General features: G+C 40.6%; 1 protein-coding gene across 3 annotated transcripts in view; it reads right to left on the reverse strand.

Moving 5' to 3' along the window:
- HPSE2 (heparanase 2 (inactive)) overlaps positions 1 to 13,470 on the reverse strand; it is a 551,090-nt gene that overhangs the window by 150,500 nt on the left and 387,120 nt on the right. For all 3 annotated transcript variants that reach the window (XM_024734988.1, XM_024734987.1, XM_024734986.1), the window contains one exon: positions 5,395 to 5,488. In XM_024734988.1, the coding sequence (XP_024590756.1) occupies positions 5,395 to 5,488 (94 nt within the window). The remainder of the gene's footprint in view (positions 1 to 5,394; positions 5,489 to 13,470) is intronic.

Here is a 13,470-nt window from a genome sequence, read left to right on the forward strand (position 1 = left end):
CACACCCTAAGAAGAACTGCATAAATTAGAAGGTGTCTATCCTTTCAGAATTAGCCTAAATGTCACTTCCTCTGGGAAGACTTGCCCAATTTCCCTTCCTTTACAAACTAAGGTAGATACATCTCACCATGGGCTCCTGTAGCACCCGAAACGTCCCCTGTTATGGGAATCATTGCATCTTACTATCATTGCTTGCTTCATTAACTATTTTCCCATTAGACCATAAGGTCTTTGAGGATAACCACTACACCAGTCTTGTTCTCCATTTTATCCTCAGGAGTCTTGAAGATACAAGAATGTCATAAACAGTTGGTAAATGAAGGAAGGAAGGGAAGAAAGAAGGAAGGGAGGAAGGAAGGACATTTTCAAATATTAGGGAAGCCAATTGTTCATTTTATTTAGTATTCAAAATGCAATCATAAGGACAGTACTTTTGGAAATACTTCCCTTATGACTGGGATTTCACCAACTCCTTCCTGTGCCTATTGAATTGCTGAAAATAATATCAAAAAGTGTTATTTCCTTCTCTGATTCCTCCAGGAGATGACACAAATCATAGAGTCCAAGTGACTTAAGCCAAAGTGGTTCATCTTCGTTCTTATGTTATTGTTTTGGAGTCAGCCCAGCTATCCATGCTATACCATCCACACTGTATCCTGAACACCTCTCACTTTCCCGTCTGACTCTTGCCTGCACTGAGAGATTCTCAACTCTTTCCCTTGACTCATCTCCCGAAGTACAGATGATTATCCTCATTCTAATGGAAGGGAGAGAGTGTGTGGATCATGCAAAGGAGTGGGTTGTCCAAACATTGTCTCTGTTAGGCTTTCAAATGCATCACGTGGATTTTCACATAACGAGAATTCACCCACTGCTCAGAAAACTGAAAATTCTTAAGTGGCAGTCCAAATTTGGAAACCACAACTGTTTTTAGCACTGCCTTTCAGGTGCCAAAAATATCACCTATCATATTCTCCAGGGTTCAAAGAAAGAGGAAAGAGGAAAAAAGCAAAGAACAAGTTGAGGATAAAGGTAACATGAAGCTTCTCCAGTTATGTAAATTATTATTAAAAATAACCACAATAGACAAAGCGAGAGAGAGGCATGGACATATATACACTACCAGACGTAAGGTAGATAGCTAGTGGGAAGCAGCCACATAGCACAGGGAGATCAGCTTGGTGCTTTGTGACCACCTGGAGGGGTGGGATAGGGAGGGTGGGAGGGAGGGAGACACAAGAGGGAAGAGATATGGGAACATATGTATATGTATAACTGATTCACTTTGCTATAAAGCAGAAACTAACACACCATTGTAAAGCAATTATACTCCAATAAAGATGTAAAAAAAATAACCACAATAACTGAAATAACAATAATAATAGAAATAAGAACTAGCATTCACTAGCAGTTAACAAAACACGGCCTCATGTGACCTTCCTAATCTCCCAAAGAGGGAAGGAGGGTAGTACAGTGGTCCCTATCTGTCGGGTACTCATTCCAGGAACAATTGTGGATATCACAATCTGCAGTTGCTCAAGTCCCGCATATAAAATGGTATGGTGTTTGTATTATAACCTATGTACATCCTTCCATGTACTTTAAATCATCTCTAGATTACTTACACTACGTAATACAATGTAAGTGCTACGTAAACAGTTGCTGGTACATGGCAAATTCAAGTTTTGCCTTTTGGAACCTTCTGAAAAATTTTTTCTTGCATATTTTCAGTCTGTGGTTGGTTGAATCCACAGATGCAGAACACATGGATACAGATACAGAGGGCTTACTGTATTCTTAGCATCCTCATTTTACAGATGAAGAAACAAAATCAGAGAAGTTACGTGAATGGCCCAAGGTCATACAACCCAAGCCACTAGACTTCAAATCCTGTATCCTATCTCTTCTTCAAACAGCCTCACCACTGGTTTATCTAACCAATCTCACGTGAATCTGTTTTGGTGGGAAATTTGCCCTTTTTTCCATTACTGTGGACCTAAGGAGAGGTCACTAGGACTTCTCTGAACTTCTCAAAATAGAAAAGAAACAAAGATTCCATTTCTAGCTTTTGGATGAGAGTTCCAGTTATATACATATTAAAATCTTACTTGGTCCATCTCCAAATTGGTTTTGGGGGCTCGAAAGAAGGAGTTTGATCACTCTGCCCCAGTTTGTACCCTGGAATCTAATTCCCCAAACCCCCACCCATCCACAGGGGACTTCAGGAACAGCCAAAGTAACTTTTCAACTGGAAAATCTTGGTGACCCTTCTCTGGTCTCCCAGCCCTCATCTCCCCAAGTCAGGCCAGTACCTGGCATATCCTGGGCTGTGGTAGAGACTCTCATCCTCGAGGCCCTAACAACTGGGTCCAGGCTGCTGTAGCCAATAGAAGGTCTATCCCATGGATCAAAGCTCAAGGAATCTGTGATCCAGCAACACCCCTAGCAGATACCCATTTAAGGCAATATCTGGCAAGAGCTTTGCAAAAGAGAATTGGAAAAAGAAAACTAGTCAGAGAAATAACTGAATGAGCTACTAAATGAAACAAGGAGCATGGAACTTTGGCAGTCAGTATTTTCCAAAAATGACTGAAAAAATATTTCTGGTCTTATATGCCCTTCCAGAACCTTGCCACTCCCCCATCCAGAGACGTTTATTTCCTCTTGTCTTAAATCCCTATGGGTCTTGGTGACTGTCTCAATGTATAGATTGTGGTTGAAGTGATGCCCTATGACTTCTGAGGGTAGATAGAAAAGGTGACAGAGCTTCCACCTGGCTCTCTCTCTTGGGCATCTGACTTTAAAACCTTGGGAGGAAGCCCAGGCTACACAAAGAGGCATTCCCGTTATCAGTCCCACAAAGGTACTAGCTGACAACTGACATCAGCCAACTGCCAGACACATGAGTGAACGAGCCTTCTGATAATTCCAGTCGCCAGCCTTTGAATTACCCCAGTCTTTGAGTTTTCCAGCTGAAGCTAATGGAGCAAAGACAAGTTATCCTTATGGGAATTCCTGACCCACAGAATTCATAGTCATAATAGATGACTGTTTTAAGCCGCTAAGTTTTGGGGTAATTTGTTGCACAGCAAGACATAACCGGAACAGGAACATAAGCCTGAGGGGACCTCTGAGCATGTTGTATTTGCAACAGCCAAAAGGTGACTCCAGGTCCTACTGCTAATTCTAGCCATCCCCTGCCAAGTGCCTTCTGTATGTAGGTTATTTCTCTTGGAGACTCCACTGCTCCCCCCTGCAACCGCACTTAGCTCTCCCCTTCCAAGTCCATCAAACGTGTTTTTAAAGGTCTGAATTTCAGTTGAGCACAGGGTTTGAGCCCTTTACTCTAAGTTTCTTTGGCCTTGCCCGGCCAATTCAGGAGGTGAGTTTAGCCACTTATTTCAGTCTCCGAACATTCTGTGATGGTGAAGGTGTATGCAGTGGTGGAGAGTACTGGGTAGTGGGGAGAAAGGGAAGAACCTAACTCCTAATCCATTTGTCTTGGCTTTGACCTAGAGCTACCTATTCTACTTAAAGAATTACATGACCCTTCGCTCACAGTGCCATGATACCACTGAATCATTTTACTTCCAATGACAATCCTTTGATCAGATCATTAGGCTCAAAACTGGAAAAGCCAAAAATATAAAGACTTGTTGTCTTGTACACTGTTGTAATACAGAAACTTAGTATAGTGCCTGGAACACAGTAAACACTCAATATCTACTGAATGAAAGAATGAATGAATGAAAGAAATCTCCTCCTCTCTTTTTAGAGGCCAATAACTAATATTGGATTAGCATAATGCGCTAGAAAACTGTAGTGTTCAACAGGCTGACATTCTACTCCATTAGGTAATATGTTTTTCAACTTGCTCAGAGTAAGTATTAAACCTCAAAACTGTGAGTTCCTTGAGGGCAGAGACCATGTCTTATTACATTTTGTATCCTCAGCACCTGGCACTTTGCCTGGTACTTGCTAAAAGCTCAGTAAATATTAAATATTTAAATATTAAAAACTAAGTGAATGTCAAAGAGATTGACAGAGATATTTCAAATCATTTAGTTCTCCTAGGCTTTGCCTAGTAGGAGACAGTGACAGATAAGGGTGCTGGTCAGTGCACCTGATCCCCAGAGGGATCAGACTGGGATGTAGAAATTCAGAAGTCCTGAGGCCTCCCAGCCTCTAAAGACTCCAAAAGCTATTTTGTAATCTGAGTATGGCATTGATATGAATACAGAAAAGTGTACAGACCTCCCCTTTAGCAATCAAAAGTGCTTTTCTATGATTGCTCCAAATAGTATTTTTTTTCACAACTAATTTTATAATGAGCCATTCATTTATTTGCCCATTCATTTATTCATTCATCCCATATATATTTTGTGTTTTCGGCCACACCTCACGGCTTGCAGGATCTTAGTTCCCAGACCAGGGATTGAACCCATGCTCTTGGCAGTGAAAGCATGCAGTCCTAACCACTGGACCACCGGGGAACTCCCCTCATTCATCCCATATTAATGGGGGCCTACCTGTTGCTCTTTTTCTGCAAAGATGTGTTTAATTTGCTCAAAATAAAGTTGAATGTTCAAAAGGTCCTCATTCCCTGGAAAAGGACCTGAGTAGGAAACTAAAGATGAGATATCACCATTTTGTAGAGGCAGATGGAAATTGTAGGTATAAGATCCTCACAGTTCAGAATTAACTAATCTAGTGTATTTCAAAACGTGATCTGCATTGGGTGGAATCACTTGACAGATGACTATTAAAAATAGAGATGTCTGGGATCCACTCCAGACATACTAAATCAGAACATCAGAAGTGAGATTGGAAACTACAAGCAATCTCTGGTGATTTTGATTGTATTCAAGTTTGAGAACTACTAACCACAGGTATCGTGCCAGTAGGACCTACATACAATTGCTTAATTTAAGCTTATCTTCTCCAACATCTCTACAAAAGTAAGATGTTACTTGGCTGATTCTAAGACACCTAGGAATAGTGTAAATGTGGCTCAGAATTGCCGATATCCCAGACCACAACTCCACTGAATGAATGTAATCATTCTCTCCTAAACTAACCCAAAATAAACTCCTGCAAAAAGAAAGTAAACCTATTCTTCCCTTAAGAAACTCACAATTTAGAAGCCAACTGTTACAAAATGTTTGTTATTAAAATAGAGAAGCTTTTAAACTTGGATATGCTACATTCAAACCCTTCTTAATCTGAAAAGCAATAAACAGCAATCATCAGCTGTGAGAGGCACCTCTTGGCCATGCAAATCCAGACTGCACTATTTTTCTACCCACAGTGCTAACACCCAGCTGGAACCCTGTGACATTTTCCTCGCCTTACCCCCAAACTCACTCCTTTTCTTCCCCAGAGATTTTTACTCACTTTCTGAATTTTCCTAATCTGGTCAGAGAGTGTGTCTAATAGGCGAGTTTTCAGGAAGTCCATCACCTTGACCACCCGGCCATCAATGTAGCAACTGGAATAAAAATAAAATAAGAATCAGAGAAAATCTCGAGCAGGAGACTACAAATATATTTCTCTAGCCAGAGGTCTCTGTTGCCTGAGGAAAGAGCCCAGGGTTCACTTGGGCTCTTACATTCTAAAGAAGTTTTGATCCTGGGTACTTTTCAAACAAATAATATACTTTTTAACCTCTTCATTTTCACCTCCATTTGTGGGCTAATATTGTGATTTTTTTCAGCCTTTGTCCATTGAAACTGCATTTATTGCTGTATAGGAACTGACAGGACTCTGTAACACAATTGGGTAATGGGGAAAAACTTAGTTGTTTTCCCCATAGGGAAAGTAATTTAACACCCCTCCCATACCATCCCTACCCCCACCTTAAAGTAATAAAGGTATGTGAGAGGTTTGAAAGACTACTCAAACATTTTGAAAGGTTTCCACACCTTTAAATAAGAAAACACCAACCACAAAAATCTGATTTAGTGCAGTGAGCAGGTCTCAGAGAGTTCATCTCCAGTTCACTTCCCTGGGCAAAATACCTTGTAGTCAACCTCCTTCCACCTCCAGAATAAATGAACGGATAAATGAATAAACAAATAAGTCAGACAGATTAAAGTTCAGGTGCCCTCTCCTAAAATAGCAACAAGTTTGGCACACATCAGTGTGGTGTCTCCAGTTTTGTTAGGTAGCTTAAGTGAGACATCAAGTTGTGCTGATACTACATTGTTAACATTTAACCAAAACAGGTCCATCTGGCTTTGTGGGGACTCTCTGTGTGAATCTTTACTCTGAAGGCTAAGTCCAGGAATAGGTGACCTTCATTATCTCAAACCTCCCAACACTCATCTTTGCAAAATTCCAAATTAAATCGATTTAATTAAAATCAATGCTTATGACTCCTGGGTGCCTTTTCCAATCCACTTAGGTCTCCTTGGCTGATGGATAATGATAGATTATGTCATTTTTAGTAAGACACCAACCTCTCAGTACGTATTATAGAACTATAATTCTAATTCTAGTACTAAAAAATTCCTTTTAATGTTAAATTCCCATACTAATATGTGATGTAGTGGAATGGTTAAAATTCTTTTGTAATTGCACTTTCAACCAGGTGCTCTGGTTGAAGTGAGGGTGGGAGATGAGCTCCTCCCACTCAGCCTTCCCCTTGGCCTCCCTCACCACCTCACACATTTTCACAGAATCCAATGTTTAAATCATTTGTATATTGAAAAGAGTATGGGTTTTGGAGCCAGAGATGTCTGAGATCAAATTCCAAGGCAGGTATTTACTACCTATGTGATCTTGGGCAAGATGCTTGGCCTTTATGGGCCTCAGTTTTCCTATTCTTAAGAGAGAGGTAACATATCTACTACTCAGGATTGTTTGAAGATCAAGCAGATAAACCTAAAGTGTCTGGCATATAGTAGGCACTCAACAACTGTTAGTTCTTTTCTGATTTCTCTAATTTTCAGCTCACAAAGATGGGGTCATAAACAATAGGGGCCTGACTGTGTGTACAGAATTCTAAAAGTGAGATGACTGTGTCAAAGGGTACATGCTTTTGAAAATCTGGGTGGTTACTTATATTAGGGAATAAAACAAACCAATGACATGACCTTTCACCTCATTCCTGGTACAGATGCTAGACTTAGATCCAATAAACATTTATTATGTGCAACACACAGAGCTGGTAATGTCCATGTCCATTACCTCACAAACCTCTTTCTATTAGTGCTCCACTGTCAGCACCTCCAATTTTTTAAAAGTTGTGATTAAATAGTATACTACCTGAAAGCTAGGCATGTTAAAACACTGTAGTGTTCAAATTAAAAATAATTCATGATATGTTAATGTATCACACATTGAAGGACATGAACATTTGTACTATATTACATGATGATTACGTATATGATAAAAATGTACTGTAATTAGTGTTCTTTTATGTTCTAGTCAAATATATTATAGTTTCCTCTTTTTTCTTTGTTAGCTCCCAGTAACTATTTTAAACAGCAGAGTTTATAAGTTTTGCTGGCAACACATATAGTTTAATGCTCATTGAGATAAAAGTGCCAGATGTACTTTTTCAATATGTAGGATTCCCTGTGAACATGCTTCCTATCCCACAAAATCCACGGCCCACGGTTGAGGGACCTCCACTCTTCCCCTCCTTCCTTTGGTCTCTTTTCTCAAGTACACGAAACTTGGAGTTAGAAAACCTTGGTTCAGTCCCAGCTTTGCCACATACTACCTATATGATACTGGGTTTCCCCTTCTTTAAAATCAGTTAAAAAAGAACCCCAACCCTACAGTATTTTCACAGGGTTACCGTACCGATAAAAATGAGAAGAAATTCTGGGCACAGAAACTGGCACATAAAAGGTATTCAATAACCAAAACTACCCTCCAGGTTACTTAAATACCCAAGGTGGCAGCAACCTAGACTGAAAAGCCATGGGATGGGGTGAGCAGGGGAACATCTGTCTGGAGAAAGACAGTATGTTCATCCACCATAGGATTTGGAATTAGGGAATTATGGAGGAGCAAAAATGGACTCTGGATTTCCAGTAGGTGGGAGGCAGAGAGAAAGAGAGAGGTGGAGAGGGCTGTGATTATGTTGCAAAAACCTGGAGTTTGAAAAGACCTTAGTGGTCATGTGGTCTGAAGCAGGTAAGCCTGTGACAACATCCCTGAGAAGTTATTATCTAGGACAGGGAACTCACTCTCATACACTACTAGTACTGTTCCACTGTACCACAGCTCGGATCCAGGGAAGGCTCTTCTACCACGGGTCCAAAATTGGCTCCCTCTTACTGTTCACTCAATGGCTGTTTTCTTGGACCCGGGAATAGTCCAATTCCTCCTTCATGTGACACGTGGGGGAGGAATTCCAGTAAAAACTTTGGTTTAAGCTTTTTAGAGCCTATTTTTGTCCCCAATTTTAACCTAACAAGCTGGATTCAATCACTCTCAGTTGGTCTCAGGCTATTCCTGTGGGCTATGAATTAGACTGGAGCAGGGAAAGCTCCAGGCAGGAAACCAGTGTGACAAGGTTATCTTATCTCAACAGTGCAGGCAAGAAGAAATCTGGGTCTAAGTAAGGGAGATCACGGAAAAAGTAAAAGTGAGAGCCTGTGAAAAAAGAACTAATAAAATAAAGCTTCTGTAGAGCATAAGAGAGACAGGAAGGGAGTCGATGACCATGAGCTAATGAGAGAGAATGTCTTTGAGAACATTGGTGCCAAGGACACGTAGGCTAGTCAGACTGGGTTTTAGGTTTGTCAAAGGAGATAAATTATTCTGTTTGAGATATCAAAGACCCAGAGAATATCAAAGAGAAAATATGCAACAGGTACTTGAAGATGTGAGAAGTCAGCACAGAGAAAAATTGAGACAGAAAATGTTGACCAGGTTGTTTTCTTCAGTTTGTAAGTAATGAATGGAGCCACGGCCATAGATGAGCTCTCTAGGAGAATCAGAGAAGTTAACAGATATGGCAGAGACCCTCTAAAATTCTCAAATACGGCCCTGGACATTGCCTCTATCTTTGGCCCAAATAAGAGTCCCTTCCTTCCCCAGCCCTTCCCCAGTCCCTTCCTTCCCCCCATCACAGTGTCGTTTTAATAATTTCGGTCTGAGTCAGATTCACACTTGGATGCCAAAGGAATTCCCATATTATACTGTGAAGTTTCAGCAACTTTATTTGCAAACATAAACCCACATTTATATTGCACTATGGAAATAAGAACTTTGGTCCTCCAGAATTTAGTATTCCTTTTTAAGAGAGGGGATAATTTAACCATAGGTATGAGTTGATAAATACCTGAGCCTTTTTCATGGGTAACCCTGGACAATTAGCTTGCTGCACTTACCCTTCATAAATGTGAAGCTTCTAAGAAAACATTCAATGTCAACAATCTGTGGTTATCTGAAAAACTCCTGCCTGTTACAGAGCTTTGATTCTCTGATAGTGGCTGCCTGTACTAAAGGGCTTAATACATCATTTAGATTTGGACATGATAGCCTGTGATGACACTTGGTAAGAATAAATTGTTAAAAATGGTAAAGATGGTGATTTCTAACCAAGACTGGGTAAGTGGAAGTAGGACTGGATTCCACCAGACTGTCCAGTGACCTGGGGGCAAGTCTCTCTGCTTTCCTCTGTCTTCTTCACTGGGAAGATAAAGATGATTCTGAGCTACCAACTGGTCTCTCCTGAAGAGTTAACTAGTTTAGTAATGGATACAAAGTCACCAGAAGACCAAACAAATGAGAGAGGAAAGGAAGGATTGAGGGAAGGAAAGAGAGAGGAAGGAAATTTGCCAATTAGAGGTGCTTTGGCATCTTCCACATAAACCCTGATAATTTTAGGTAAGTCATAGTCCTCCTCTAAGCTCTCTTGAAATTTCAGCATCTCCTAGGATCACACCACAAATGGCTGAGCTGTTCAACTAAAAGCTGAAGCCAGGAGAGGCTGTGCAGAAATAACCTTTCTGTGAACTATTACTACAAATGCAATGAGCTTGAAACCTTTGTGTGTGGACAAACAGCCTGTGCTCAGTCCTGGCAACCATCATTCCTTCCTCGGCTGGCCTCTAGATTGGCAGGTCATATGAAGCACATACCTGGGGAGGTGGCAAAGATGGCAGAGTATACAAGGTAAATGGAACTACATACCAATTCATTCACCAACTCTCTTGCTCTTCTTAGTTTTAAATTTTATTTCTAGTTTAATACCTTTCATCTTACAGTAAGTCCCCTACACATGAACCTTCAAGTTGCGAACTTTCAAAGATGTGACTGTGCATTTGCATGTCCAATCACGTAAGTTAGTTCACGTGAAATTGCAGCTCGCCCTCCGTCTTCTATTGCTGACGATCCTTCAGCTCTACCATCTCCCACCTCCTCTCCCTCCTCCAGTCAGTAACTCTTCTTGCCTGGTGTTCACTCGATGCCAGCCCCTGGATGCCAGCTGTTGTACTGGACTACTGTACTTTTCAAGGTACTGTACATAAGATTAAAAATGTTTTCTTTATTTTTTGTATTTGTTTATTTTTTATGTATTATTTGTGTGAAAAGTATTATAAACTGATTACAGTACAGTACTCTATACTCGATTGTGTTAGTTGGGTACCTCGTCTAACTTTGCTGGGCTTACGAACAAATTGGACTTAAGAACATGCTCTTGGAACGGAATTCTTTTGTATGGTGGGGACTTACTGTATTTAAAATTTTGCCCTTTATCTGTTGATTATAAAAGAAACAAGTGCTCATTATAGACAAATTAGAAAATGCACATAAACAAGATTAAAATATGAAAATGAAAAATCATTGATGAACCCAACACCTAGAGAAACTTTGTTAACATTTTGCCTTGTACCCTTTCAGACTTTCCATAGTAAATACACATAAAATTTCCCATAATTAGTTATTTTAAAAACTTACTCCAGATCCTATTCCACTAGCGTATAAATTTAAAACTCTCCCAGCTGAGATTCCCAAGCCCGTATGGCAGAGATACTGCCAGAAACATTAGAGACTCCAGGTGAAATCATCTCACTCGTATTTTAATTCCATTCTGGCCAGTTAGGGATCTTCTGCCAGGGGTCGGTCTCATCTCCTTTCTTCTCTGCCAGCCAGGTTTTAACCCTGATTCCCCTCCCCCCTTTCTCTAGGCTCCTAGATTTAGTCTTCAGGATTGTACTCTAATAAGCCACTTATGCCCATTAGCCTCTTAAAACATTTAATGAGGAGAGTTTGTTGTCCAGGGGCAGCTGGTTTTGTTTACCGGGCTCTTTACTTTAAAAGGAAAAACCTTTGCCCCTTATTATCTGACCTCTTCTTTTATTTCAGGTAATTGCATTAGTGCTGGCTTCCCAATGCTCAGGAATTTCCGGACCTATTTTGCAGCCTGCTGCTTTCAGGGAGGAGGGGCAGTCTGCTCAGAATTCTTACACCCAACCTCCTGCCTGGGTAGGTAATTCCATAAAGCTGGGGCCTTCCCCACTGGATGAGGAGAAGCTTGGATAATCATTAGAACAACTGTTGACCTATAAAAGGTATTCTGACACCTTGAAATCAGTCAGACTAGAGGCTGACTCTAGTCTCTCCAAAGCTTTATAAGTTGTATCTGCCCCTCCTCCAAAGGCCTCACTCTGGGTTCCTACTGAGCACATTCTTCTCACATATGCCTTTAGGTTTTCTTTCTGAGGCTACACTATTCTTCATCTTCTTTGCTATGGGTCAGTCTTCCCATCTTGTGTTCAGAACTACTTTGAGCAGGTGGAGCTTGAATGAAATGAATACTGTTAGAAAAAAAAAAATCCTACAAAATATAGGCTTTCTTCAACCAGTTCCTATATAATCCATACAGGAGCCACCCAGCTGACTAAAGGGTTGCAGTTCAGGAATTTCAAAGAGTTTGTACCCTGGAAAAATGTTATCACTGAAAATTTATACAAGTAAAGGTCAGGGTGGTGGGCAATCCCTCAGGCACATAATGGGTACTCAAAAAATATATTTAATGAAAGCATGAGTATCTGTATAATCTAACCCACAATGAGCCAAAAGGGTGGCCCTAAGGCTCAAGTACTGTCCCAAGGGCCCCATTTTCTTGAACTTTTCTCTCTCCTAATTCCTTGCACACTTTGGGTCCCGAGCTTCAGGCCCTAATCATTCTCCCCAGTGAACACAGTGCATGTGGAGAGACGCTTTGTCTTGGCAGGGGCTGGAGCAGCTGGCCCTTGATCCTAGCAGTGATGAGAAGAGCTCTAGGGGAGCAGGGAAGGAGAGGGATAGGAAAGCCATCTGCAGCTCCAGCTATCAGAGGGGGCTCTGAGCAGGGCACCTCTGGGAATTTTCAGGGTAGCAGCACGTGATGGCACCGAGTGTGAGCAGGAGTGGATCCGTGTGTTTCAAGTCTGAAATGTAAACAATTTGTGAGACCCTCTTTAAGAAAAGGAAATCAAAAGTACAAAAGACAAAATTAGGTACAAAAATAAATATTTATTTAGAATGACAAAATAAATCACAAATTCCCAGAAAAATTTTTTCAAGTCCCTTTTTTCTCAGAGCTCTTTAGGCAATTTACCAGAAATGTTTACACAGCAAGGCTTCCCCCTCACCACCTAGAAATTCTGCAATTCTCATCAACTCCCAGCACTCCTAGGAACCAATGCAAGTGAAGGGCTTGAAGCTTAAGTCGTTAGCTTCATGGCCAATCTAATTGTGGGTCATCAATAATAGGAATGGCAGGGTCTAAGTCACTGGAATCTAACCATCTATGTGCAGTATTTATTTTAATTCAGGGTTTGTAAATTGGGAGCTTATACAGTTACCACATCCTTTCCCTGACCTCTTTTCATATAATTGTCATTGTAGCTGAATAGCACAACTAACTTAACTATAATTAGGTTAGTACATTACTAACTAGGAGAACACAGAAAGGAGAATGAGGAAGGGAGGAGCCGTATATGTATTAAGTTCCTTCTTATTTGCTAGCTGTTTCACACATAGTGTCTCGTGAACACTCTCTGTTTGCAGATTATAAACTGTGGCTCCTACAGTAACTAGGAAACCAGAGACCAAGTAGGTACTAGGCGACAGATACCGAAAACTTTCCTCTCTGTTCTGCCAAGTGGGAGAGCTATGCAGACTACTGCGCTTAGTTCATTTGTCCTGTAATCAAGTACAGGTGCTTTTCAACTTCCTTTAGTCTTGCCTACTTCAACTATCTCGACCACTTAAACAATATTGAGCTAAACTCAAATTTCTCAAGAAAACAAAACAATTACAACAAATAAAAACAAAAGCAAAACAACAACAAAAGCAAAAACCTGGGGAGATAAGTAAAGGAATGGAGGTGGTATAACTTTACTCTTTTCCTTGCAAAAATGTTTTTCAAAGTATTTTATTAGTAATTGTTACATGAAGAAAAGGGGCTCCATGGTCAAATAAGTTTAAGAAATGCTAGGTTAAAACCAAGTTAAGTAGTAC

This window comes from Neophocaena asiaeorientalis, unplaced genomic scaffold (genome assembly GCF_003031525.2).
Source record: "Neophocaena asiaeorientalis asiaeorientalis breed wild unplaced genomic scaffold, Neophocaena_asiaeorientalis_V1.1 scaffold240, whole genome shotgun sequence".
Classification (NCBI taxonomy): Eukaryota; Metazoa; Chordata; class Mammalia; order Artiodactyla; family Phocoenidae; genus Neophocaena; species Neophocaena asiaeorientalis.